Genomic DNA, 25,017 nt, shown 5'->3' on the forward strand with positions numbered 1-25,017 from the left:
TGTAGCCCTCTGCTTTCTGCCAAGGGTGCATATTGCAAAATTCTCCCTGTGAGATTTTCTGGTTCTGGCTGTGCATGTGGGCACAGCAGTTGCCTGTGCTGCTTCAGCTGGGGCCAGGGTGCTCTGGGGCTTGTCTGTGGTGTAACCGAAGGGTGTCTGTAGCTCTGGCTGCTCACCAGGGCTGCTCTTGCCCCTGTTCCTGCCCCTGCTCCTGCACCTGTACCAGCCTCCACATCTGTATCTCCACTCACAGTGGCAGAGCTGGCCTGTCCCCCCTTCAAGACAGGCTAGTGGTGTTGGCTGAAATGAAGGATTGATGGCATGAAGCTGTGGATGGCCCCTGTGAAGTCCCAGTGCAATGCAAGTTTTCTTGTTCCCACTCACTCTTGTGCTAAGGTAATGATGTTCCTGCTCCTGTCTAACCACCTTTCTAAAGCTGGCCCTGAGTCTGGGTACTAACAGCAATGTAACCACAGCAAAGGGGAGCTCACAATGAAACAATTTACTAAGCTTCTTGGGCAAATTGTCACTAAGCAGCTGTGCAGCCCAGGGAGCTTCTGGTTTGGAAGGAATTTAAAAATATTTGAAATTATAATTGTATTTTTAAAGCAAATCTTCACCAGGATTTGAGTTTCCCATGAGCTAGATGCTCCCTTTCTCAGTCTGCTCTGTTCAGCATCTTTGAGTCTTTCATCCATTTGAAGTTACCCACTAGAGCTTTAGCTGCTTGCATTAGTAAGTGCTTAATAATTCAGGCTTTCTGTACAGAAATACTCTGCTTTATGTCACTCTACTTACACAAGGTGATCCTTTGCAAAAAAAAAAAACAACAACATTGGAGTAGACTGCAAAGGACTAAGCCTGAAGGCATAGGCCATGGGAGAGCTGGTGTTCCCAGGCCTTACTAGAGTACTTGTGCTTGGGAATGCATTCTCCACACAAATCTGGCTGGGCTGCCTTTACTTTGTGCCCTTATAAGAATTGACATTACTCCTGAAACCACTTCTAAATGTCAGCCATCAAGTCACACCTGTGCATCTCGTGTAACACTGCTGAGCTCACTGACATGCAGGTAAGAGTCATCATGACTTACAATGCTAGTGACTGGCAGTGCTAACAAGTGGGACAAAACAGTCTTTGTGGTGTCTGATGCACTTTGGGATATATAGTAGCAAGTATCTAACTTTGACAGTAAGGGGTGCTGCAAAAATACCACAGTATGTATAAATATATATATATATATATATATAAATGTATAGATCACCACTCTTCTAAGCCTCCTCCTTGAAGAATTTTTTATTTGAAGTAGCCAAAAGTGAGTGCAAGCTGCCAAAAAAATACTGCTTAGTTTTAAGGATTAGAAGCTTGGATTTGGACAAATAGGTTGAGTGGTCAGGAAAGATAAATTTGAACCCAAGCTGAGCTCACTTATCTGTGGATCGTGATTCCTCTTCATCTTTCCCCCACGCCCCTGCCCCTGGTGGGGTATTTTTCATGTAACCAAGCCCCGTTCACTTGTGTCTGTTTAGAAAAGTACCTCAGGAATTTGAGGCTAGAAAACATTCTTCTCTTTGTATCAGTGGTTATTACAGCTGTAAAACATTGAAGCAGTGCCAGAGGATTCACAGATGTCTCCTTTCCTGTTGAGGTATTGGGAGAGGGCGGGGGGGGAGGATGAGGGTGGAGAGGGCTCCAAAATCTAACAAGACTGTGGTGTTGGACAGACACCGTTCACTTGGGACCATCTATGGCTTACTTCCAACCAAGAAATGCATGCTTCCCGATGACCCACTTTGTGCTTTCCCATATGGAAAGTTAATGATTTTTTTTTAATTATTATTATTATTATTTTTAACAAGGAAAGATTTTTATAGGAAAACCAGATAAAGCAACATACTATTCTGTGATTAAAACTCAGAGAAGTTTCCTTTGCTTCAAAGATGGCATGTCTAAAATGTGTTTGTTTTGCTTACCTAATTACATGATCACAACCCTACCTGATGTTGTCTTTTTACACTGAATGAGATGTTACTTTCTACTGGTTCCAAGGGCAATATGAGGCTTCTTTCTGCTCTTTGCCAGGAAAGAGCTCAATTTGTGATTATTGTGCATGCAGATATATAGACACTTATTACAAAAAACCTGTTTCTGCCTAGTAAAACTTCATTTGTTTTTGGTTTATTACCTGGCCCAATGAAATTCAAGTCAGGTGTTTCATAACAAAATGCTGTCTTCTACATTGCCCTCTGTCTGACAGATGTGAGACTCTATATGTGAAAATGTAAGGTCGATTTGACTATGACAGAAGAGATCCTGAAGGATGGTAGGAAGTACGGGGAAGGAAGGAGAGGGAGATACATCTAACAGAACAAGCACGATACCATGAATGCACTTCTCATTTGTCAGTATAGATTGCATTTGCAGACCCTGTTGTTCCTGGGTTACTTTTAACAGAGTTTTGGCCATTTTGTAGCTTTTTTTTTAGTTATTATTTTATTTGTTGTTTTGTTGTTACTCTTTGGCTCACAGTGCCTTGGAGTTGTGGGATAAAATCCTGGTTCATTGAAACCAGTGGGAATTTTGCTATATTTGAGGGACAAGATGTCATTATTGTGACCGTCCTTGTCCCATGCATGTATATAATGCTGATCTATGCATTAGTAGTCCTGGGCTAGTCTTTCGACCATCTACTGTTCTACAGACATTTTTTTTTTTTTTTTTTTTTTTTTTTTTACTGGAGTAAATGAAGTGAAATGCATTCATATTGGGGTACCCAGATTCTGTCTCTCTGCCACTTTTTTGCAGAGTGAAGTCTAAGGAGTGGCTTTGCAAAGCAGACAACATAATTGGCCGACCCCAGGCAACTGAGCAATCTCTCTTAATTTGAGGTTCTTTTTTCTTGGCTGTAAGATGTCCATAGAAAAACTCTGCAAATCTTGGGCTTGCCATCCTTCACATTTTTCAAAGCTTATCTGATAGGCTTTTAAACACATCCCAGGCAAAACTTCTTAATACTGAGTTCCCCATCCCCAATGTCCTTATTAAAGCTGCAATTTTAAAGTGCCACTGTATCACAGTAAGCATGAGTGTGCCCTAGGACTATTACACTATTACTTTTACTTATTTATTATTATTATTATTTTGCAAAATACAAGCATATCCCTATTGCATAAATATTTTTGGAAAGAGTCCTTTCACTTTCTGGAAAATATGCCTGATGTCTCAGTAATATAATAAAATGCGTGATTGTTTAAAAGAAAAGGAGAGCAGGTGTGGGGAGGAACTGGTAGAAAAGCAGTGTGATAACTTCCCTTGTGAAAATGTTTTTAAAGACTCCACCTGCCAGTTAGTGCAATTTGATCCATTCCCAAAACAAAAATACTTGCTACTCTGAAGTATTCTTTTTAACTGTGATAATAAATCTCACATTTGGTGGGATGTGATGCAGAAAAGTTGTCAGCATCATCAGAGGAAATCACTTTGTCTCTCTCTCAGACACCACAGAATTTTAACTGCAGCTGCTACAAAGTACAAGACCTCTGTTTGATCTCATTTTAATTAGCTTATGAGACATGTTCACAGCAAAGCTTTCTTTGCTAGCTGATTTTTATTTAATTTTAGCTTTTTATGTTTTAAGTTTATTGCAGTATTGATTTTAAATAAAATATAAATACGCTATTTCTGTGAATAAATAATTCAGGAAACTAACCCCTCACATCTCATATTCTGCCTCAGGCAGAAGCTAATCATTTTTTTTTTGAGGAAGAGGAAACCCACCCATACTGTAGCTGGCCAACTGTGCCATGTCATACATGGTGGAGAAATCCCATTCAGGCCCCTGAGATGATCGGTTTACATCTAATAGCATGAAATTTTAATTACCTTTCCTTTAACATGCATAACTGCGAAGCTACTATATTTCAGCTCCTATTTTAAGCCACCTGCAGTATATGCTGCCTAATTAGACATACAGCAAAGATGAACAAGGGTGTTTATAAGCAGGCAAATGTGATGAATTTGTGGGAAATGTTTTAAAAATAAGCTTAACCTAATCCTCCTGTTATTATGAGTTCATTTATGCTTCTGGCAGGATAACCAGACAAAGCAGGACGTGAGCCATGACCAACACCAAAAAATGTTTTCTGTAGAAAGTTTGCCTTAGGAAGGTTTTGACAACCCAGAGCAGCTTACTGTGCCTGTTTTTGCTGTGGTGGAAAGCTGACTTGCCACCTTTGAGGGGTCTTTTCTGGAGACTTTATACAAGTTAACTGAAACTTAATTGAAAGCTTTCTGGTGGTTGTTTTTCAGTAGTAGCTGAAGGTTTTTCCTTCAGTTTTGCTGTTGTTTCCTAATCCTGCAGGGCATCCAAGAAATCTGTTCCCAGTCTTAGAAATCTCTGGGGACCTTTGTGTTATGTGAGGATTTTGGGAGCCCTCTATGGTACGAAGTAACAATCTGTAGTGAAGATCTCACTGTCCATCCCTGTAAGAGCTCAGAATCAGAGAATGGCTCAGGTGGGAAGGGGCCTCTGGAGGTCACCTGGTCCAACCCCCCTATTCAAGCAGGGCCACTTTGAGTGGGTTGCCCAGCACCACATCCAGGTGGCTTTTGAAGATCTCCAAGGAGGAGAGAGGAGGCTCCACAACCTCTTTGGGCAAACTGTGCCAGTGCTCCATCACCTGCATAGAACAGAACTTCCTGGTGTTCAGAGGGAACCTCTTGTGCTCCAGTTTGTGCCTATTGCCTCTTGAATTGCCTCACTGTATTGATAGGTGTGTGAAGGTTCCATATTTGCTGTCTCATGTATACATAGTGCTAGCATGTAAAGTAATTAACTTCTGTTAATTGCTCAAGCTTCATTTGTCCTTCAGTCTTTGCAGCAAATGAAGGAACCACAATCCCACATTTCTGGTGATGTTTACAACCTCACAAACAAGCACAGTACAAGCTGTTTTGGTAGGCCTCTGCTGCTTTCATTCCACCTGCAAAAAGTTGGCTACTTTGACAGTGGAATACGAGAGCAAATTCAGACTGAGTGCCAGACACCAGGAGCTTGATGAGAGGCAGATGCAGCCCCCATTTAACCCCAAGCACACGGGCCCAGCAGAACCAGTGCTGATGAGGGCTTGGGACCCCCAAATCTAGGCACCAGAGGGTTGCTGTACTCTATAGAGCATCACAGCAGCAGCGTAAAGTGCAGGCTTATAGGAAGTAAAGCAAGATAGGTGGAGGTACTTGTGTTTGTACAGGAATATGTATCGATCAATCTCAAGTATTTACCATTAGAATGCCTACAGTCCTGGTAAGGTATGGGGAACAAACTGCATGCACATGTATTTGTTTCAGGTTCAAACACCTTTTAAACTACTGAGACACCATGTAGAAGTGTGCATGCATGGCTCTTCTCTCATAATTAACTGTGCCTCTGGTGGACTCATCTCAGATCAGGCATAGACTTATGATAATACAATGAGAGGTCTCAGGATTAGAGCTTGACTGTGCTATCCTGGAGCAGGGGAGGTACTAAAATGACAAAGCATCCAAAATATACTATAATCGTTCCCCTCTTCACCCAAAGGGAGCTAGAGGAATCTCTTTTCACCCAAATGGAGGGCTTTGCATATGTGAGAGCAGGTGCTGTGATTTGACAACTTCATCAAGGTATAAAGAGTGTGAGAGTTTTTAAGTCTCTCCCTGACTCCCCCATTTAAGCCAATTGAAGTTAAAATTGGTGGGGAATGTGCTGGAAATACTGAAGGGAGTTGGAGCCATATGTTTTCTTGCATTCCTGGGTACTCCTACAACTAACAGTCTGTTTATATAATATTCCTGAAACATAAAAGCTAAAATAAATTCAGCATGTGAAAATTAATAACAAGTCATTTCTCTTATGATCAGTCCAGAGGAAGCTGTTGTAAGTGTTAAGGTATTCAGACAGCTGATTTTTGTACATCAGCTCTCAAGTGAGGTATGTAGTTTACAGAGAGTGAGTGCTTAAGCTTATGTACTCTATGAGTACATGAAGTAAGAGGCTGTTGAGGATGGTGGATACCATGGCAGCAAGGAAAAGGTTTACAAAGTTCATTTCCTAAGTGTTCCTTCTTAGCACTTTACATTTTCAAATTGCAGTGTAAACATTTAATTCTCACCGCAACTTGGTTTAAAGTTGTTGAAATGAAGAAAGAGTCCTTTGCTGTGCAGGAAGCCAAGTGTAGATTTGAGATTAAAATGTGAAAGTGCCTGGTTCCTTGCCTGAAGCTTGAGTACTTCTGATGGTATTTAAGAGGTGTTCACATGCACAAGAAGTGTATTTTCTTATTCTGGTCGAAGTGCACATTCTTCTAAAACTTTCAGGAGAAAGTGTTACTGCTCTTCAAGCAGCTAAATTGTCTCTGCTCTTTTAAGGCCCAGTTAAATGACAGCCTGGTAATACTCTGTGTAGTAAAGTGTCTTTGGTAAGTGAAAACCTACTGCAAAATCAAAACTTAGTAATGGATTGGGGCATGAACTATAGATGGCTTACTGTTGGAGCAGGAAGAGTCAATATATGGGGGAAAAAACAAACAAACAAACCAAAAAAACATATTCTGCTCTCAGATATCAAGGACTAGGCTGAAGTCTGAAAGCCCATTTTATTCTGCTTACCTGTGTGTGTACATGCTTTTTCTCTGCTGTACTGATTTGTCAGGCCACTCTTCATGGTAGGAGGAGTATTTTTCATCATGGCTAGGTGATGACTTAAATCATAAATGTATGTCCTCAGAGGGTGACAGAAACTTTCAATGGTTTCAGGATTTGTTGTGGGTACACAAAACCTTTCCAAAAAGGATTATAGACTACATGGCTTGAGCAATGCATGTTTTGCCTTTGTTTCCAAAGGCAATGGCCACTTGCTCACAATATGGGGAAGGGTCACCAAAGTATCAGCTGAAGGAGTTGAAAGTCGTATTGTAATCAGAGAAAAGATCCCACATGCAGGTGACTATTTTATCTGCCATTGGGGTTGTAAACTCCCTCTGATCCTATAAAATAATTAGACTGTGTTTAGTCAACATCTGAAATATGCAGTTGCTACCATTTGCATCACAATTCTTCAGTTTATAGGAGGCCCAGATCTTCACTGAAACCATTAGCAGCAAATCTGATTTCAAAGGAACAAACAAAACCTACCAACCAATCAAACACAAAACCCACTATGAGAGCAAAAAATTGAGGTACAGTACGGAGACATTTTAGCCTATTAGTGATGTGACATTTGGTTCATCTTCCAGCTCTCCTTTTACTTACCTGCACTGATCTGTATAGTTTCTCTCTGGTTACTTTAATCTCTAGAAAGTCTTTTCAAACTGATGTCCACCTATACCCTGCACATGAGGAATGTGGTTAGCAGCTACCTGTGAAATGTGTGCTCTGCATGACTTGGCTAGATCACACAAATCACAGAGGCATGGAAACAAGGAGAGAACAACCTTCTCCAGCAGGTATTGTCTCATAAGACCATACTCTCTCATAAGATCTCTAGACTGCTGTCTGAACTGACTTAATCTATTCCATAGTTACAACCTGTGTTACATGGTAGCCAGACATTGTCTCTGGCCAGGATTCCCATCTGGTTTTTGAGGCTAGGAATTCACTTTACGTGTTTCTCTTATCAGCTGCATATAAACTGTGCTGTCTAGTAGTCCTAAGATTTTCCTTCTCCTGTCTCTTTTATTTCTTTGTCTTTCGTTGCTATTCTCTTTCCGAGTGATAAAGTACTTGGCCAGGAGTGTTTTCTAGTTATGGAATAGTATAGTCTTTTGTTTGTTTGTTTGTTTTTGTTTGTTTTTCTCTCTCAACGTTCCCCATATTTGAAACTTGCAGTTTTATATAGACAGAAGAAAATTAACTATGGGGCTGGAATTAATAACTCTTGTGACATAAAAAGATGCTGTTTATTATCTTAACTGTCCTCACTATCCTTGGAGCAGATGCAGATACTGTGTTCAAAGTTGTACCCAAAGTTAAAGATCCCGTGTAAATGCTCAAAGCATTGTTGTTGGAATATGTTTTGGTTCCATAACTGTGATGGGCCTGATAGACAGTGGTATATGCAAAATGTTTAAAAGCTTTTCCATATGGTTAGGAAGTCAGGATTTGACAAATTTCCTCAGTGTTTATAATTAAAACCCAGAAGATAATAAACAGTTACTGGTTTCTGTTGTGGTCAATATTATGATTTACTGACTTGAGAACCAATATTAACTGAGGGGAAACGAAGCTTGATTTTTCCCCTAAGACCTACTAAGTCTGGATGCCGACTGAAAACAGAAGTTTGCATGGTATAGACATCCAATAACAAGCTTTTACAAGGATAGGAATTTGTTTCTCTGACTTTCAAACAAAATTTATAACAAAGTATGTTATTATATGTGTTATGATGCTTTATATAAAATATCATTACAATGTTTCTTTAAAGAGCCTTTTAATTGTGGATATGCCCCTTTGAGACAGAATTGGTGGGGTTATATAGAGTACATGAGAAATGCTGGATTGGTAGACTGAGGGGGGAGTGTCTACAATATGAACAGCAGTAATTTGAGCATTTTACAGTATCCTACTGTTATGTTTCTATCTCAAGCTGTGATAGCACAGGTTGCTGAAGTCCACAGTTGGTATGATCCTCTTGTCTATCCAGTCCTTGACTATGTCTCCATTACTGCAGACAGTCTGTTGACTTTTGTGACATGGACTCCTTCATGCTGGGAAGCAAGAAAATGCAGCTGAACTCATTCCAGGTCTCAACTGCTCTTGTGTCTGTGTTAGAAGTTTTATCATTTAAAAACATCAGGTGTCTTCATAAAGGAGAGTTTGAGCCGGGAAAATCAGAGATCGGAGCCTGATCTCATAATCCAACATATGACATGACTATCACTTGTACATATACAGAATATGTACTTTTGCCTGCTTCTGACTACTGCCCATATTATATACATTGCTAAACATCTGAACACTATTTTTTAATAGTCTCCATGAAATTAATCTCCTGCAGATGCTGGCTCATGGCTGGCAGCATCCTTCATTTTTAAGTTTAAGTTACTACTGAAATTCTGAAGTCCGCTTTCCGTTCAAATGTGAGAAAGCCCTCCAGTCTGACACAAACCAGGTCTTTGATCCATCTTTTGTCAAGTGGTGAGAGTGAAGCTAGGTCAGCTCTTGGGGCTCTAGACAGAATTATATTTCATGAAGTAGCATGAAGCTTATAACTAGAGCAGGAGCAGTAGTTTTCACAGGAGTTTTTGACATGTCCCTTCCCTGGCAGCCTGGAGCCTGTTAAATTACAAAGTCAGACTAGATTCAAGCTTCTTGGTGGTTCAGCAAAAGGGTTGTGTTGTGAACCGAGTGTGTAACAACCAAGAGAGTATTATTTTGCTTATGTGCAATAGGAACAGATTTTTTTTTTTTTTTTTTTTTTTTGATATTGAGTGTCAACTGCAACAACATCAGCTTTAGCTGAAGAGTAATGGCATTGCTGAAAGCCGACAAGGAGATTCATGGTGTAGTTTTCAAGGCTCTTGTTGGTTTTATCTTTGTCTCTTGTAGCATCCATTGCCTGCTTTGAAGAGGAATGTTCTTCAAGAGCAGTGATGCCTTACTTTTCCTTTTGGCTCAGGAAAACACATTATGTCCTGGTAGCTAGTGGTTCCAGAAAAGAGTAATAACTTCTAACAGAGTCTACCAAAAGCCAGTTGACTCAACTTTAAAAATGTTTAGTGTTCCCCAATATATCTTGTAAAAATGAATGTTCTCTTTTTGCTCCAGATTATCAGGCTGTGCAGTAACGCAAATGAAGGTGTGTGAAATAATATCTTTTTTTCCTTTGACTCTTTGTTTTTCCCTGTTGCAGTACAGGTGTGACAGTGATGGAGGAACATATTTACAGGTCTGTGGGGCTGCTAGAAAAAGCAGTCCCTCCCAGGGCTGTTCACAAAGTGAATCATTAGCCTGACTGCAACAATAAATACCACCACTGAGAACATGTGAGGATTTATCCAAAGGTCACATTCACCCAGAAGGTTTCTCTGCTGAAATAAGTTTGCAGCTGTGTTAAGATTAAAGAGTGTCAGAGAACCATAGTGTGTGTGATTTTTTCACTCTAAGTAAAATATGAGCTGTTTGTCTAACAGACCCAACTGAGGGATGCTAGTGTCAGGCTGCCTTGGGGCTGTCATATATATTTCCAGTGGGCTTTTAGCATTCAGGAATAATCTCTTTGATGCATTTATCTGACACATCCTAACCTCCTGCAATGCCTAGGAGGAGATCTTCCTCCTGCCATTGTGAGAACTTTGATAGTCACTCAGAAAAGGGAAACATAATGGGATCAACTCAGACAAATGACTGAGGTCAAAGTCATGTCCTAAAAATGAAAATAGACTAAATGAATCACTCACCTTCTCACTTAAATATGCTTAACAGACAGTGGGCCAGACTGCAATGTGATAAGTATTTTATCTGCAGCAACTGGCAGCCACTTGGCTGAATAGTTGCTGATTGGCTTCAGCGAAAACCCTTGCATGAGTTTTTGTGCATACCTATAAGGTCACAGTTATGTTTAGGGTCTGTATGGAAACATTTCTAATACTGTTTCTGTTAACCTGCTTCTCCTTTCACTGATAATATTTTAGGTTAGGAATAGTGTCATGAATTTAATACTGATATAAACAGAGAAACATGAGTTTTGCCCTTAGTGGCACAGGGTGCATTGTAGCCCATGGTTGCATGGTGTGTCTCTTGGTCTTTTTCTGGTAGATAGCACGTGTTTGTTTTTTTTTTTTTTTTTTTTTTTTTCTCCCATACTCTTAGCAGGCCTGGATCTCGGGGCCCAGGAAGGATGCCTTGTGGTTTCAGGACCACACGCTGGTCTTCCCAGCTATGGCAGTCTCCAGGAGATGCAGTGGAAAAATGTTGTGGTGGTAGAAGGAGACCTGCGGTGTTGCTGTACTGAATGTTTTTTGGGAAGCAATTGTGGTTATCGTTACATCTGTGCACAGTAAACAAATTAATCTTCTGACATTTGTATTGCAGGAACCACCAGAGAAAAGCAATGAGAAAGTTTAATATAATTTTAATTGCCCTTTGTCATTTCCTACCCACAAGCCATTTAATTCTTTATCAGAGGATTCTGCACTTGAGATGCACTCATGGTGGCCATGGAGGAGAGAAGATGTGCTGGTCTCTCCTCCTGGATTTCCACTGTGAGTTGATTTTTCTAAAAACATTCAGTCTCGTGTTTTTGCTCTGTACCTTAGAGAAGTTTCAAGTGATCAGTTCATGAGAAGTATAGTCCCCAGTAGGGTTCACAACAGCTTGTAGGCAAATACTTTGACAGCCCACCAAGAACTCTTTAGCAGCCAGTTAGCAGATTATGTATTTACAGTCAGTGGGATTAGAGGTGACCTTCAGACTGACAACTTTCTCAGCAGTGTAGCCATTATGCTTACTTGGATCATCTCTGAAACTGCTTTCTGTCATTGTGATTCCATGGAGCTCTTCTGTAGGCTTGATCCGGATAGCCACATAAATGATCGCACGTTGTTTTAAGAGATGAGTTTCCATGTGGGATAGCCTTCAAATATGGAAAACTGCCATGAAGCAAACATGAGAGAGGAAAACACCTGGGGCTATACTGGTGTCATATTTCTGTTTTACTTCCGAAAAACCTAAGTCTACATCCAAATTGCACAAGACAAAATACCTTAAATCTGCTGTTTTAGTTTGTGCAGAGTTCTTAGAGGACCTTAGTCCAAGCAGAACAGACAGTTTCTGGCATAAAACCCAAGGTTGTTTTGTTTTCCTTGCTTAATACAAAGGTGATACAATCCTAATGAAAGAGGAAGCACCCACTTAAATGTAATACTTCTCTGCGTTACGATAATAAATAGAAAACCTGCAAGCAGTGTGGTCATATACCCAACTGTAGCCCAGTTAGAGACAGGAGAGGAGAAAAGTCTCATTGCAAAGAAGCAAGCCCTTGTCTCCAGGTTGCCAAAACTTTCCTTTTGAATCTCCAAAGCTTTAGATGAAAAGTAAATTTTTTTGACAAGGCCTTCATGAGGTGGCTGGTCTTTTGGAGATGGATGCATGGGTGGGTCTGAGGCTCAATCCCAGCTCTGCCACATATTACGTGTAAGCCAGCCCAGTGATACCTCAATCAAAGACTTACAAGGTGAATATGCAACATAAAGCCTCCAAATTCAGAGTGAACCATCTGGATGGTTGTCAGGCAGCTCCAGGTTGTCTGTCCAGCTCCCCCAGCATTATGTTGCAAGTGGGTTATCAGCTGTGCAGAACATGGGCGGCCACTTAAACTAGTTTCATGCCTTTCAGCATAGAGTTTTGCAGAAGCACAGAATGTACCAAAGGCTGAAAATATGTGTCTGTACCACCCAGGCAAAAAGTATTTTCAAATTTATTTTGGATCTTCTTACAAAGATCCACCCTTCTTCTCTGTCTGTCTCTGGTATTCTAGCTCTATTGATGCATGCATGCAAAAGGAAAACCATAACAAAATCTCTCTTTAGAAAGAGATTCTGAAGCAGTGACCTTCTTCTGAACTTTACATCATGGTTTCCGTTGGCTGTCATGCTTAGAGCAGTTTGAAATTTCCTGGCGGCTTATCCATTGGCTCAGCACTGGGGTTTTTACTTTGTCTTCATTGCCCAGTTAGTGGGCAGAGAGCAGAAATGTGGTTGTGGAGGGGCTTGCTGTGCTGGGTTTATGTTTTCTATGAACCCAACAGCTTTACTAACATCAGTGTTCTCTATTGAGCTCATGGCAGCATTGCTGGGGAGCAAGGTTTAAGGAAGGGAGGTTGGAAATGCAGACTGTAGAAGTTAGAATTGGCACTTTTTTTTTTTTTTTTTTGAGTTTGATGACTGCAACATTGAGGTCAGACCAGATTTAAGAGTCTCTCTGAGATGGGGAGACAGTACAGTGATGAGGATCAAGCAGGGTGCTTGATCTGCACCTGACAAGTGAAATATATTTGCCATTTAGCTGATCTCTAATGTCTGCGTTTTCTGACTTACATGCTGTGTGACTCTTGTGGTGGCTGGAAACAGCAATAAATGTGGATTTAGAATGAAAGGTTCAGTTCTACCATGTGGTCTTTTGGAGTGCCATGGGTTTTCCTACATAGGAGAAAAGGGCTGCTCCAGGTGCCAGGGGCGTTTGCTTAATGTAGTAGGAATTTGCACTCTAACCAGAATAAAAAGTGTTTGGAAATTCCCTGGAGATAAGACAGCAAGTGTGACTGACAATGCAATGGGATATCTAGATGGAGAAAATTATTTTTACTTTTGCTTTTAAATGGATGTCTTAATATGGATTGTTCCTTTGTGTTGCCGTATGTGAGAAGAGAGCAAGGACCACATAATGCCAGTTGTTACTGGCTTCAGGGAATGAAAGAAAGGCTTTATCTTCATGCTCTCGGTACAAACCTGTGGCCTGGCAATTTCTAAACACCTCTCCTGCCCTTTACATCAGCTCAGGGTCAGACTTTAATGGCAAAATTTTCATCTGTCTCACTCCAGGTGAGATGATTTGCTTGAGGCCACCCCAGGAAGTTGTATGCACAGGTTCACACATCTTTTCAGGATTAAGAGAGAAGTGTGTTTTAAGTGTAGCCTAGAGTACTGTACAACTGCATGCAGTGAATCACGGGGCCTGCAACTTCTACAGCATAAAACAATAGAGCTATTTCTTTAATGATACAGTAATAATAACAATAATCATAGACAATTATAAAAGTAAAGAAGAATTGCTCCTAGCCAAGCTCTTCTTTTCAGCCTTTAACCTCACATTTCCTCATTTGTTTTATGAATGGAAAAACCTCTCCGGGTCTCTTTATTGCACAGAAAATAGGAAAAAGAAAATACATGCTGAGATTGTCATCATGACTGATGGTGCCTAGTCAGTTTAACAGATTTTTACAAATTTATTGGAAAACTGGTGCTGTGTTATTTCAGATTAAAATGTGGGGCAGCACTTGTTTCTTCTGCTGTCAAGACAAACTCTCCATTTTGAATGTGACCCCACTTTTGACCTGGATAGCTAAGCCCTGATTAATCTGAAATGATGTAGCCAAGACCTTGGGCCAGGACAGTGCACGTCTAGAAAATCTGAAAAATACCGGACAAGCAATGTGATGATAGTGACGAGTCAGGGACATCTTCCACTGCTGCGTATGTTCCCACTGCTCTTGGAAGTCAGATACAGAAGGCTGTGTGTTAGGCATGCCCTTGCAGAGGGCTGGGATTTGGGGAGGACGGATAGCACATGTCTGCGGTGCTTCAGGCAGCATCAGAGGAAATCCTAGGAAGCATGTGCATCCCAGAAACATGATTTAGATATCACTCTGTGGTCACAGAGTGTGATTTGTACATTTTGTTCATCCTCAGGAACGCACTGCAAGTAAAAACAAAAAATAAAGAGAGGCTCTGCCTATCACACAGAGACAGTCCAATGTGTATTCTCGGTAGTAATGAAGTGCCTTGCAAGGCAAAGTGATGGGAAGGAAGGAAGATGGGGACAGAGCCAATTCTCCCCCTGCTGAAGTGTAATTCTCCCCCGTGACTTGCGTGTAATGTGGGAGAAATCACTTCCCCACATTTTCACCATTCCTGTGCCTTCCCGTATTCAGTTTCTGAGGGGAAGGTAGGGCTCCCTTGGTTGCATCTGCCCATTGCCTGCAGCTTGCACAAACCAAAATGAAGGCTTGGCACCATTTCTTTCTTCCATCTCCACAGATGTGAGGTGTGATCATCAATGCAAATAATTTTACAACTGCCTCTGGTTTGAGCTGAGCCTGGGGTGGAAAGCTGTGAGCAGTATGCAAGTTGCATTTAAGTGAGATGGAGACCTCCCTCTGTTATTCGACATTTACATAAGCAATGTGCAGCTCACCAAGCAACATCCTCAGCAGAAGATACATGAGGATTCTGAGAATCTTTCTCCACCTGTCCAGTGGGATGATTGTCAATACTCTGTGGCAAATACATTACTTCTTGTTAAATAAGAGATTTTAATGCCAAGGATCTCAACATGCCAGTACCTCATAAATATGATATTTAGGATATTTCACAACGTTAAAAGTATACAAGCTGGACAGGCTTAGCAGGAAACATACAAGGGAAAATGGGATTTCAAGCTACTTTGACTTTAAACAGCATTCATGTATTAGCACGTGAATGTAGTTATGCTTGGGTCTATAAAAAAATTTTACACTGCATTGACTTATACTATGCATTGACTTTTGGGACTCCAAATTGCCCCTGTACTTGAGTGTGAAATGAAGTCTGAAAATGGAGCATAGCAAAATGAAATGCCTCTGAAGCTCATGTGCTGATCTCAGGCATACAGGACTGCTTGCTAACACTGCAGCTTCTGTTTGGCATTAAAAACACCAGGTAGGTTGGCTATTACCCTCACATAGTTCACAGTGCAAAGCAGATGTGTAAATGGGTGACCAGCCACCTCCCTACTTCATGATTTTCAGCCTCTGGAGTGTGCTAGCAATGTATTTCTATTTTCCTTAAATTTCAGATTCTATTTGAATGGAAAGAGGTGGGAGAAGAGCACTTTCTGAGCCTGGGTATCAAAGGACTGAGTCTGGTCATGAGGTCCATCAGACTCATGGTCTCCAGTGTCCCTGGAGCAGAGACTCAGCCTTGCTGCCCTTCCCAGCAATTCATGTTCTTGCTACTGTGTTTCTAAACCAGGGGGTTCAAAGCAGAGATAGGAAAAGACATGGTTTTAAAGCTATTTCCGAAGATATAGAGCTCAGTGAAGGACCAAATGGAGGAGGGTTAGGGGGAACGATCTCATAAATTGTCCCTGGTGAGACTATAAATGTATGCAGTATTATTCCACTGCTGAAAACAAATATAATGTATTGCTGCAGAGACAGATTTTGGGCTAGGAAAGTTGAGTAGAGATCTTTGCCTGGAGCTTTCTGTGAATCTCCTTTCTTTCTAGTGAAACTGGACTGATTTATGACTGTGTCTGGAAACTAGCAGTGACCCAACATGGATCCAGATCCAGAGGCAAATTTCCTTAAAATTGAGTGTTCCATTGTGTGTATGTGCAGATATGCTTATGGGGGATGGAGAATGAGTTTAGTTTGTTACTAAATTGGAACAGATGTAGAGTCTGGAATTGAAGATTTTGATTCTCCTTGTCTTGTGGAAACAATGCAATGCTATCATTTCAACTGGTGAGTTAGAGGTGGTATGTGGCTTAGGTCTCAGTTTTTTTTCTGAGGTTTATCCAAACTGAAACACAAAATATAATTCAAATGTTATGGTCTCAGAAAAACAAAATGGAAGTAAATGTTGGTAAGAAATGTTAATATTCCAAGGGACAGAAACTTTTCAAAGTCTCTAGTTCTTTAGTGCCGTTGTTCTGAGTTGAAGAGGCTGTGGACAGGTTGAGGTCATATATCAAGAAGTAGATAACTGCTTATCCTATGTATGATAGAACTGAAAATTATATACTTTTTTTAAGACTTAATCTTCCTATTCGTTATTTTGAAATTTGGCTAAGGAAAATCATATCTGAAATAAACATACAAAACCAGTGTACAAGAGAAAAAGTAATGAACGTATAGACTGAAAAGGAACATTTTATTCTCCCAAGTAATTCATGCCATTTTATGGTTTATTTAAAATGAAGTAGTCAGTCCTGGCGGGATAGTGAGTAACTTGGCACAGGTGTTCAGTTGCATCCATGGAGAAAAGAAACAGCTCTTTTTGGAGACAAGTCAGTATGTATAAGAGAACTTTTTCAGAGCTGGTTGTGTGGGATGAGACGTCAAAAGCAGCTGGTGCTGGCCAATGTTACCTGGCATTATAGACAAAAAATTTTACCCTGGGCTTCAGCAGGGACAGAGTTGTACCAAAACCAAGTGTTTCTGGAAAAATTTAATCATGAAAGAACCTTCTTTTCTCAAGCCAGGCAGTGTCCTCTTAAAACCAACTTCTTAGAAGAAGGGAAAAGTTGGTCTGAGGTTAACCACCACATGCCCAGCTGGGACCAACTCAGAGATGATCAATGTGGAAATGTTTACAATATACCCCCTTAGCTGAAGCTAGAGCTTTTTGCTTAATATCTGAATATCATTAACAATGTCTTAAAAATTCAGTTAGCCTTCTGCAAGTCCAAGCTACAATTTTTATTTAACAGTAGCATCAAAAAGCCTTCCTCACAGGTTAAATGTCTTAGGGTACTAGTGTCAAGCATGGATAAGAATCTCATTGATACCCTCAAAAAGTTTACATTTTAAATATATTTCTTTATTTTTGAAGAATTTGGAATGGTTTTTCCCATATAGAACAATTATACATTTTTCTGTCAGCAGAGAACTTCACTGGATAATGAAGTAGTCTTCTTTGCTGCTATAACTTACCCATCAAACTACTTCTTCCACTAACATTTCCATTGGATTGAAAAGTGGTCGTATTAAGCAAGGAGAGGAAATGATAATGGGTTGTCTGTAATATTTCCTATCTGCAAATATCATATTCTCCAGCCTTTCTCCTTGTTCTTTAGGAATGTACAGTCATATCACACAAACCCAGCAGAACCAGGACAGAACTGCTTACACAGAGTACCCTGTGAAACTGATAGTACATACAGCAAGAAATCTGTTTTAGGACTTACTAGATGGCATGCTGCCTTGGAGGCAATGCTCTAGTATAATCATCAGGATGCCTTATAAAAACAGATCTGAAGGAGTACAAAGGAAAGCTATTTGCAATGCACAGCAATACATTTTATTGAGTGTACACAACCAGGAAAGGTATGTTCTGTACTTCTGAGCACATCTGTAGACACCCCTACAAGTATATACCCAAGGAAGTATGCTCTTCCCAATGTGAAATAAAGACCAAAGAGTAACAGCATGTGGGCATAAAACTTAATGTGACATTTTGCATAAAGGGGGGTAATACTCTGTTTTCATTTTCCTATCATTTAATTTTAACCACCTCAAGTCTTCCTGCACTTTAACTTAACTACAGCCTTTCTGTCACTTCCCGTCATGTAAATTATACAACATTTCTGTGAGATGATAAACAGGTGTTAGTTTTCATTCTGGCGGCAATGACATTTTGGTGCAGGATGAAATAATCCTACCATTAATTAAGAAGCTCACAGTGGTGTTGTGAAGCTTAATTTGTTTGGAAAATGCTTTGCAGTATTCAGATGAAAGGCACTCTGGATATTCAAAGTATTATTACTGCACAGCTGGTGGTCTACACAGTGCAGATGGTTCTTCCATGCTGTTGCATGGTTACTTAAGTGGCTTCTCTGTGCAGATGTTCAAAAGTGAGCATGCACAACCTCCTCTGTCTGTGTTTTTTGACATGGATTTTATTGCTGCTTGACTTTTGATCTTAAAAAGAATATTCCTTTACCATTTTTTTTCCCTCTTTTTTTTTTTTTTTTTTTTTTGTCTTTCCCCAAATCTAGTATGTGCTATGTGAGTGTGTGACTATGTCCTTGTTGGTTCAGCCCCTGTTGCAAATGACAGCATCTGCAGATATTTACTGTGTGCCTTTCTCTTTAGCCTCCATTTCCTTCTGTGGCTTTTACTCATTCCCACAGTGTTTGACTCCAGGGACTCTGCCTCTTCTGTTAATATTCCATCACCATCACTCTCTTCATGCAGACGTGATGATTCCCTTTGTACTCTTTGCCCAGATGGGATCAAGGACTTTGTTGCCTCCTGATTCTTTCTTTCCATGGCTGCTGCTACTGTTACATAAAGGAATCTCTAAGAACCACTGGGCTTGACATTCACAATAACATAATCTCTGTAAGTAGATCTTAAGATATGAAGAAATTCTAAATGCATAAAGGGTGCTATTCTTTACTTGTAAGTGGAGAGAGGTATGGTCCGACAACAGTTGATATTCAACGTGGAGTGTGCTGAAGATGCACAAATCTCCATGGAGATGCTATATGATTTCATTTGGCGAGGGAGACAGTGTTAAAATTTATGATCATCTTGTTGTGTTATAATTTTAGCAAATGGCAAGATATTAAATGCAACACAAGGGTGACTGAATAAACAAGACTTTGTTTAACCTGAAGTCCAATAGACAGCCTGTTGCATTACTGACCTAGGACTAGAACAGGATCAAATCTGTATATACACACAAGCACTCTGGAGAGTTTCTTCTGAATTATTTTGAAAAATAGTTCTCTCTGGACCATATGTTCAAGCGCCACCATGTTGCACCTCAGAGGAATGAGTCCTGGCCGCATATCTAGCGAGGCGATAATGGTCTCCACCAGGCACGGTGGCGCTCTCCAGGAAGTCGGTACACACCCAGACTGACTACCCGTTAAAAAGTGCAGCGGTTCAGGCCACCGGATGCAGGGAGTGTCTGAGCCTGTTGCTGCCATCGGCGGGAGGCGGAGAAACTGTGTGTGTGAGCAGGTGGATGACCTGGTCCGCATGGTGGCGGAGCTCAAGGAGGAGGTGGAGAGGTTGAGGGATATCAGGGAGTGTGAGCGGGAGATCGACTGGTAGAGCGACTCCCTGCAGGGCCTCAAGGAGAGGTACCGGGGTGAGACACCCCAAAATGGGGGCGGACCCCCTGCCCTGTCGCCGTCAGGCAGAGGGAGGGGATCTGGGAGTTGAGGAGGAATGGAAAAAGGTCCCTGCTCGACATCGCAGGCGATGCCCTCCCCTTCCGGCCCCACCTTCCCAGGTGCCCTTACGCAACAGGTTTGAGGCCCTGGAGATTGAGAGACCGGTGGGTGAGGAAGAGGTAGCAAGTGTACCCAGGAGGATGCCTAGGGCGAGGAGGTCGACTCCACGCCTCAGGACTGCCTCCACCAAGAAAGACAGAAGGGTGATTGTTGTGGGAGACTCTCTCCTCGGGGGAACAGAGGGCCCTATTTGTCGGCCTGACCCTACCCGTAGGGAAGTCTGCTGCCTCCCTGGGGCCAGGGTCAGGGACGTTGCCAGGAAGCTTCCCAACCTGGTTCGCCCCTCTGACTATTACCCTCTTTTGATAGTCCAGGCAGGTAGTGATGACATTGAAGAGAGAAGCCTGAGGGCTATTAAACGAGACTTTAGGGGGCTGGGACGGTTAGTGGATGGAGCGGGAGTGCAGGTGGTGTTTACGTCCATCCCTACGGTGGCAGGGAGGGGTACAGAGAGGACACGAAAAGCCCACCTGTTAAACACGTGGCTCAGGGGCTGGTGCCAAGACAGAAATCTTGGGTTTTTCGACCATGGGGCACTTTACTCGACACCCGGCCTGATGGCCGCAGACGGGTCCCTATCTTTTAGGGGAAAACGGATCCTGGGCCAGGAGCTGGCAGGGCTCATTGAGAGGGCTTTAAACTAGGTAAGAAGGGGGATGGGGCTGAAGCAAGGTTTGCTGGAGCTGTGCCAGGGGGAACAATAGCAAGGCCAGGGGAAAGGCAATGGCCCAGCTGAAGTGCATCTACACCAATGCACGCAGCATGAGTAACAAACAGGAGGAGCTGGAAGCCATCGTGCAGCAGGCAGGCTACGACTTGGTTGCCATCACGGAGATGTGGTGGGACCACTCTCATGACTGGAGTGCTGCAATGACTGGCTATAAACTCTTCAGAAGGGACAGGCAGCACAGAAGGGGTGGTGGAGTGGCTCTCTATATTAGAGAGTGTTTCGATGTTGTAGAACTCGAGGCTGGGCATGACAAAGTCGAGTCCCTTTGGGTTAGGATCGGGGGCCAACAAGGCTAGCGTCCTGGTCGGGGTCTGTTACAGACCGCCGAACCAGGACGAGGAGACGGATGAGGAGTTCTACAGGCAGCTGGCAGAAGTTGCGAATTCGTCAGCGCTGGTTCTCGTGGGGGACTTCAACTTCCCTGACATATCCTGGAAGCACAACACAGCCCAGAGGAAGCAGTCTAGGAGGTTTCTGGAGAGCGTGGAAGATAGCTTCCTGACACAGCTGGTTAGTGAGCCTACCAGGGGTGGCGCCCCGCTAGACCTTCTCTTCACAAACAGAGAAGGACTGGTGGAGGATGTGATTGTCGGGAGCGGTCTTGGGCAGAGTGACCATGAAATGGTGGAGTTCTCTATTCTTGGCAAGGCCAGGAAGGGGACCAGTAAAACCACTGTATTGGACTTTCGGAGGGCTGGCTTTGTGCTGCTGAGGACACCGGTTGGTAGAGTCCCTTGGGAGGCGGTTCTGAAGGGCAGAGGAGTCCAGGAAGGCTGGGCGCTCTTCAAGAGGGAAATCTTAATGGTGCAGGAACGGTCTGTCCCCACGTGCCCAAAGATGAGCTGGCGGGGAAGAAGACCAGCCTGGCTGAACAGAGAATTGTGGCTTGATCTTAGAAGAAAAAAGAGGGTTTATAATCTTTGGAAAAGTGGGCAGGCCACTAGGGAGGACTATAAGGATATCGCGAGGCTGTGCAGGGACAAAATTAGAAAAGCCAAAGCTCATCTGGAGCTCAGTCTGGCTACTGCTGTTAAAGATAACAAAAAATGTTTTTATAAATACATCAGCACGAAAAGGAGGACTAAGGAGAATCTCCATCCTTTACTGGATGCAGGGGGAAACTTAGTTACAAGAGATGAGGAAAAGGTGGAGGTGCTTAATGCCTTCTTCGCCTCAGTCTTTAGCGGCAATACCGATTGTTCTCTGGATACCCAGTACCCTGAACTGGTGGAAGGGGATGGGGAGAGAGATGTGGCCCTCACTATCCATGAAGAAATGGTTGGTGACCTGGTACGGCACTTGGATGTGCACAAGTCGATGGGGCCGGATGGGATCCACCCAAGGGTACTGAGAGAACTGGCAGAGGTGCTGGCCAAGCCGCTTACCATCATTTATCAACAGTCCTGGCTATCAGGGGAGGTCCCAGTTGACTGGCGGCTAGCAAATGTGACGCCCATCTACAAGAAGGGCCGGAGGACTGACCTGGGAAACTACAGGCCTGTCAGTTTGACCTCAGTGCCAGGGAAGCTCATGGAGCAGATTATCTTGAGAGTCATCACGCAGCACTTGCAGGGCAAGCAGGCGATCAGGCCCAGTCAGCATGGGTTTATGAAGGGCAGGTCCTGCTTGACGAACCTGATCTCCTTCTATGACAAAGTGACGCGCTGGGTGGATGAGGGAAAGGCTGTGGACGTGGTCTACCTTGACTTCAGTAAGGCTTTTGACACCGTTTCCCACAGCATTCTCCTCAAGAAACTGGCTGCTCTTGGCTTGGACTGGCGCACGCTTCGTTGGGTTAGAAACTGGCTGGATAGCCGGGCCCAAAGAGTCGTGGTAAATGGAGTCAAATCCAGTTGGAGGCCGGTCACTAATGGAGTCCCCTAGGGCTCGGTGCTGGGGCCGGTCCTCTTCAATATCTTCATTGATGATCTGGATGAGGGCATTGAGTGCGCCCTCAGTAAGTTTGCAGATGACACCAAGTTAGGTACGTGTGTCGATCTGCTCGAGGGTAGGAAGGCTCTGCAGGAGGATCTGGAGAGGCTGGACCGATGGGCCGAGGTCAACTGCATGAAGTTCAACAAGGCCAAGTGCCGGGTCCTGCACCTGGGGCGCAATAACCCCAAGCAGAGCTACAGGCTGGGAGATGAGTGGTTGGAGAGCTGCCTGTCAGGGAAGGACCTGGGAGTGATGGTTGATAGTCGGCTGAATATGAGGCAGCAGTGTGCTCAGGTGGCCAAGAAGGCCAACAGCATCCTGGCCTGTATAAGAAACAGTGTGGCCAGCAGGGCCAGGGAGGTGATCGTCCCCCTGTACTCGGCTCTGGTGAGGCCACACCTCAAGTACTGTGTTCAGTTTTGGGCCCCTCGCTACAAGAAGGACATGGAGGTGCTCGAGCAAGTCCAGAGAAGGGCTACGAAGCTGGTGAGGGGCCTGGAGAACAAGTCTTACGAGGAGCGGCTGAGGGAGCTGGGCTTGTTCAGCCTGGAGAAGAGGAGGCTCAGGGGTGACCTTATCGCTCTCTACAGGTACCTGAAGGGAGGCTGTAGCGAGGTGGGGGTTGGTCTGTTCCCCCACATGCCTGGTGACAGGACGAGGGGGAATGGGCTTAAGTTGCACCAGGGGAGTTTTAGGTTGGATCTTAGGAAGAACTTCTTTACCGAAAGGGTTGTTAGACACTGGAAAGGGCTGCCCAGGGAAGTGGTTGAGTCACCATCCCTGGAGGTCTTTAAAAGACGTTTAGATGTAGAGCTTAGGGATATGGTTTAGTGGGGACTGTTAGTGTTAGGTCAGAGGTTGGACTTGATGATCTTGAGGTCTCTTCCAACCTAGAAAATTCTGTGATTCTGTGATCTCTGGGAGAGACTCTAAGAAAGCAGAAGCTCAAAGTTGTTTGCATCCAGACAAATAACTTCAGAGAGCAAGGACAAAACACATCAATTTTGAAGCATTTTCTGCAGAATTTATCATGAATCAAAGCAGAAGGTGCAGTCTTTACCCAGGAAAAGTAAGTCTGAAGATGAGACACCTGGTGAAGACAAGACTTGCTGCATTGTAAGGCTAATTGTGTCTTAAAGATGGTCATTTTCCCTGATTTTTAAGTGTGTAACAATTTGCCAATGCTCCTACATGGCACCTCTGGAGACCACAGCTACTTTTTATACACAGACTGGTATGACATGTATAAATATATAAGTTTCTTTAGACTCCTATGATCCTACCAAAGTGCCTCATCCTTTTTCTGGTTTCATTTTGGTAGGTACCACTTTCATTCTGTCTCTCTCTCTCTCTGAATTGTAAAAATTGCTATTGATATGTGTAATAGCATCTTCCCCTTGCATGCTCCCAGGGGACAGACTTATGGTACTGCCCCATCTTTTTTTTTTTTTCTTTTTCTTTTTTTTTTTTTTTCTCCTGGACTAGTGGTATTGCCATTATTCCTCTTCTTTCAATGCAGCTATTCCTAATAGGCCTGCATTACTGAAATGGGAGATGGAAGAAGGAAAGGAAGGAAGGTGGAGGGAAGGATGAGCTTCTAGTGTCCTCTCATTACTCAGTTCATCTCCCCTGATTCATAATCAGTGCCTCCTCCCTTCTTCTGATATATTCCTTTGCTCGTTCTGGTTAAGTATCTCAGCTGAAATCTAGTGATCATATAGGTAACGTTTGGGTGCATATCATCTTGTTCATTTTGATGTGATCCTGTTTGATTTACTTATTGCTTGGTAATAAACATTTCTTCTGCACATGATAAAAATCATGTTAAATTACTAGCACCAGAATAGTGGCTGAAAATCAATCAGGCAGGAGGTGTTTTTACTCCTGCCACTTTGGCTTGAGATTTAAATGTTTCATACAGTAGCTCTGCTAGGAATAAGCTGGGCTTCCTTACTAACGTAATAAAATGGAGACCATCCTGAGGGGATGAGGGAGTTGCATTCCAAAACTTGCACTGTAAGCGACCAAAGCTTATTGGAAAACTTTTCTATTAAAAACCAATTTTCCTTCTATGTATCATACATTCTATTTTATGCTTTCCCTGCTCCCTCCTTTTTTTCCTTACTGGCACAAAAACAGGATCTTTGTTTTGACAGAGCTAATCCACTCATGCTTTCATACAGGCCCTCAGGCTCCCCACATGTGGAAAGATCCATGGGAGCGGAAAAGCTACTGAGTGGGTGCCACATGCTCACCTCAAAAGGAAGAAATCTGTGGCCTCCCAGAGGTATGGACTCTAAACATTGCGGTTCCCAAGGACCCATGGAGAACGTAACTATGAAGCCTATGTAACCTCCAGCAACAGCTTTTCCTTCCATATTCCCTTCTGGGATTTCCCTCTGCTGTCAGCTGGGCTTCTTTAGGAGAGGTGCTGCACTGGCTGCTTTGCCACACCTGAGTTGCTTCCCTGTTTCTGAAGGTGTAAAGGAGTAGATAGTGCTGACAATTTCTACCCGCAAACTTCGGTGGTAAGAAAGGTTGAGAGTAGTTTGCAATCACTGCCAAGTTTGACAGCAAGCTTCATAACAAACTGG

The 25,017-nt window shown here is 42.8% G+C and overlaps 1 protein-coding gene across 5 annotated transcripts in view; it reads left to right on the top strand.

Moving 5' to 3' along the window:
- Positions 1-25,017, top strand: part of BMPER (BMP binding endothelial regulator) — a 157,630-nt gene that overhangs the window by 112,418 nt on the left and 20,195 nt on the right. The window contains exon 14 of one of the 5 annotated variants that reach the window (XM_035316958.1): positions 9,887-10,096. The exons of the other annotated variants lie outside the window; for them this stretch is intronic. Coding sequence (XP_035172849.1) covers positions 9,887-9,983 — 97 coding nt within the window. The 3' untranslated portion in view covers positions 9,984-10,096. Of the gene's footprint in view, positions 1-9,886; positions 10,097-25,017 lie in introns of those variants that run through there. 5 annotated transcript variants of the gene reach the window in all.

Source organism: Oxyura jamaicensis, chromosome 2 (assembly GCF_011077185.1).
Source record: "Oxyura jamaicensis isolate SHBP4307 breed ruddy duck chromosome 2, BPBGC_Ojam_1.0, whole genome shotgun sequence".
NCBI lineage: Eukaryota > Metazoa > Chordata > Aves > Anseriformes > Anatidae > Oxyura > Oxyura jamaicensis.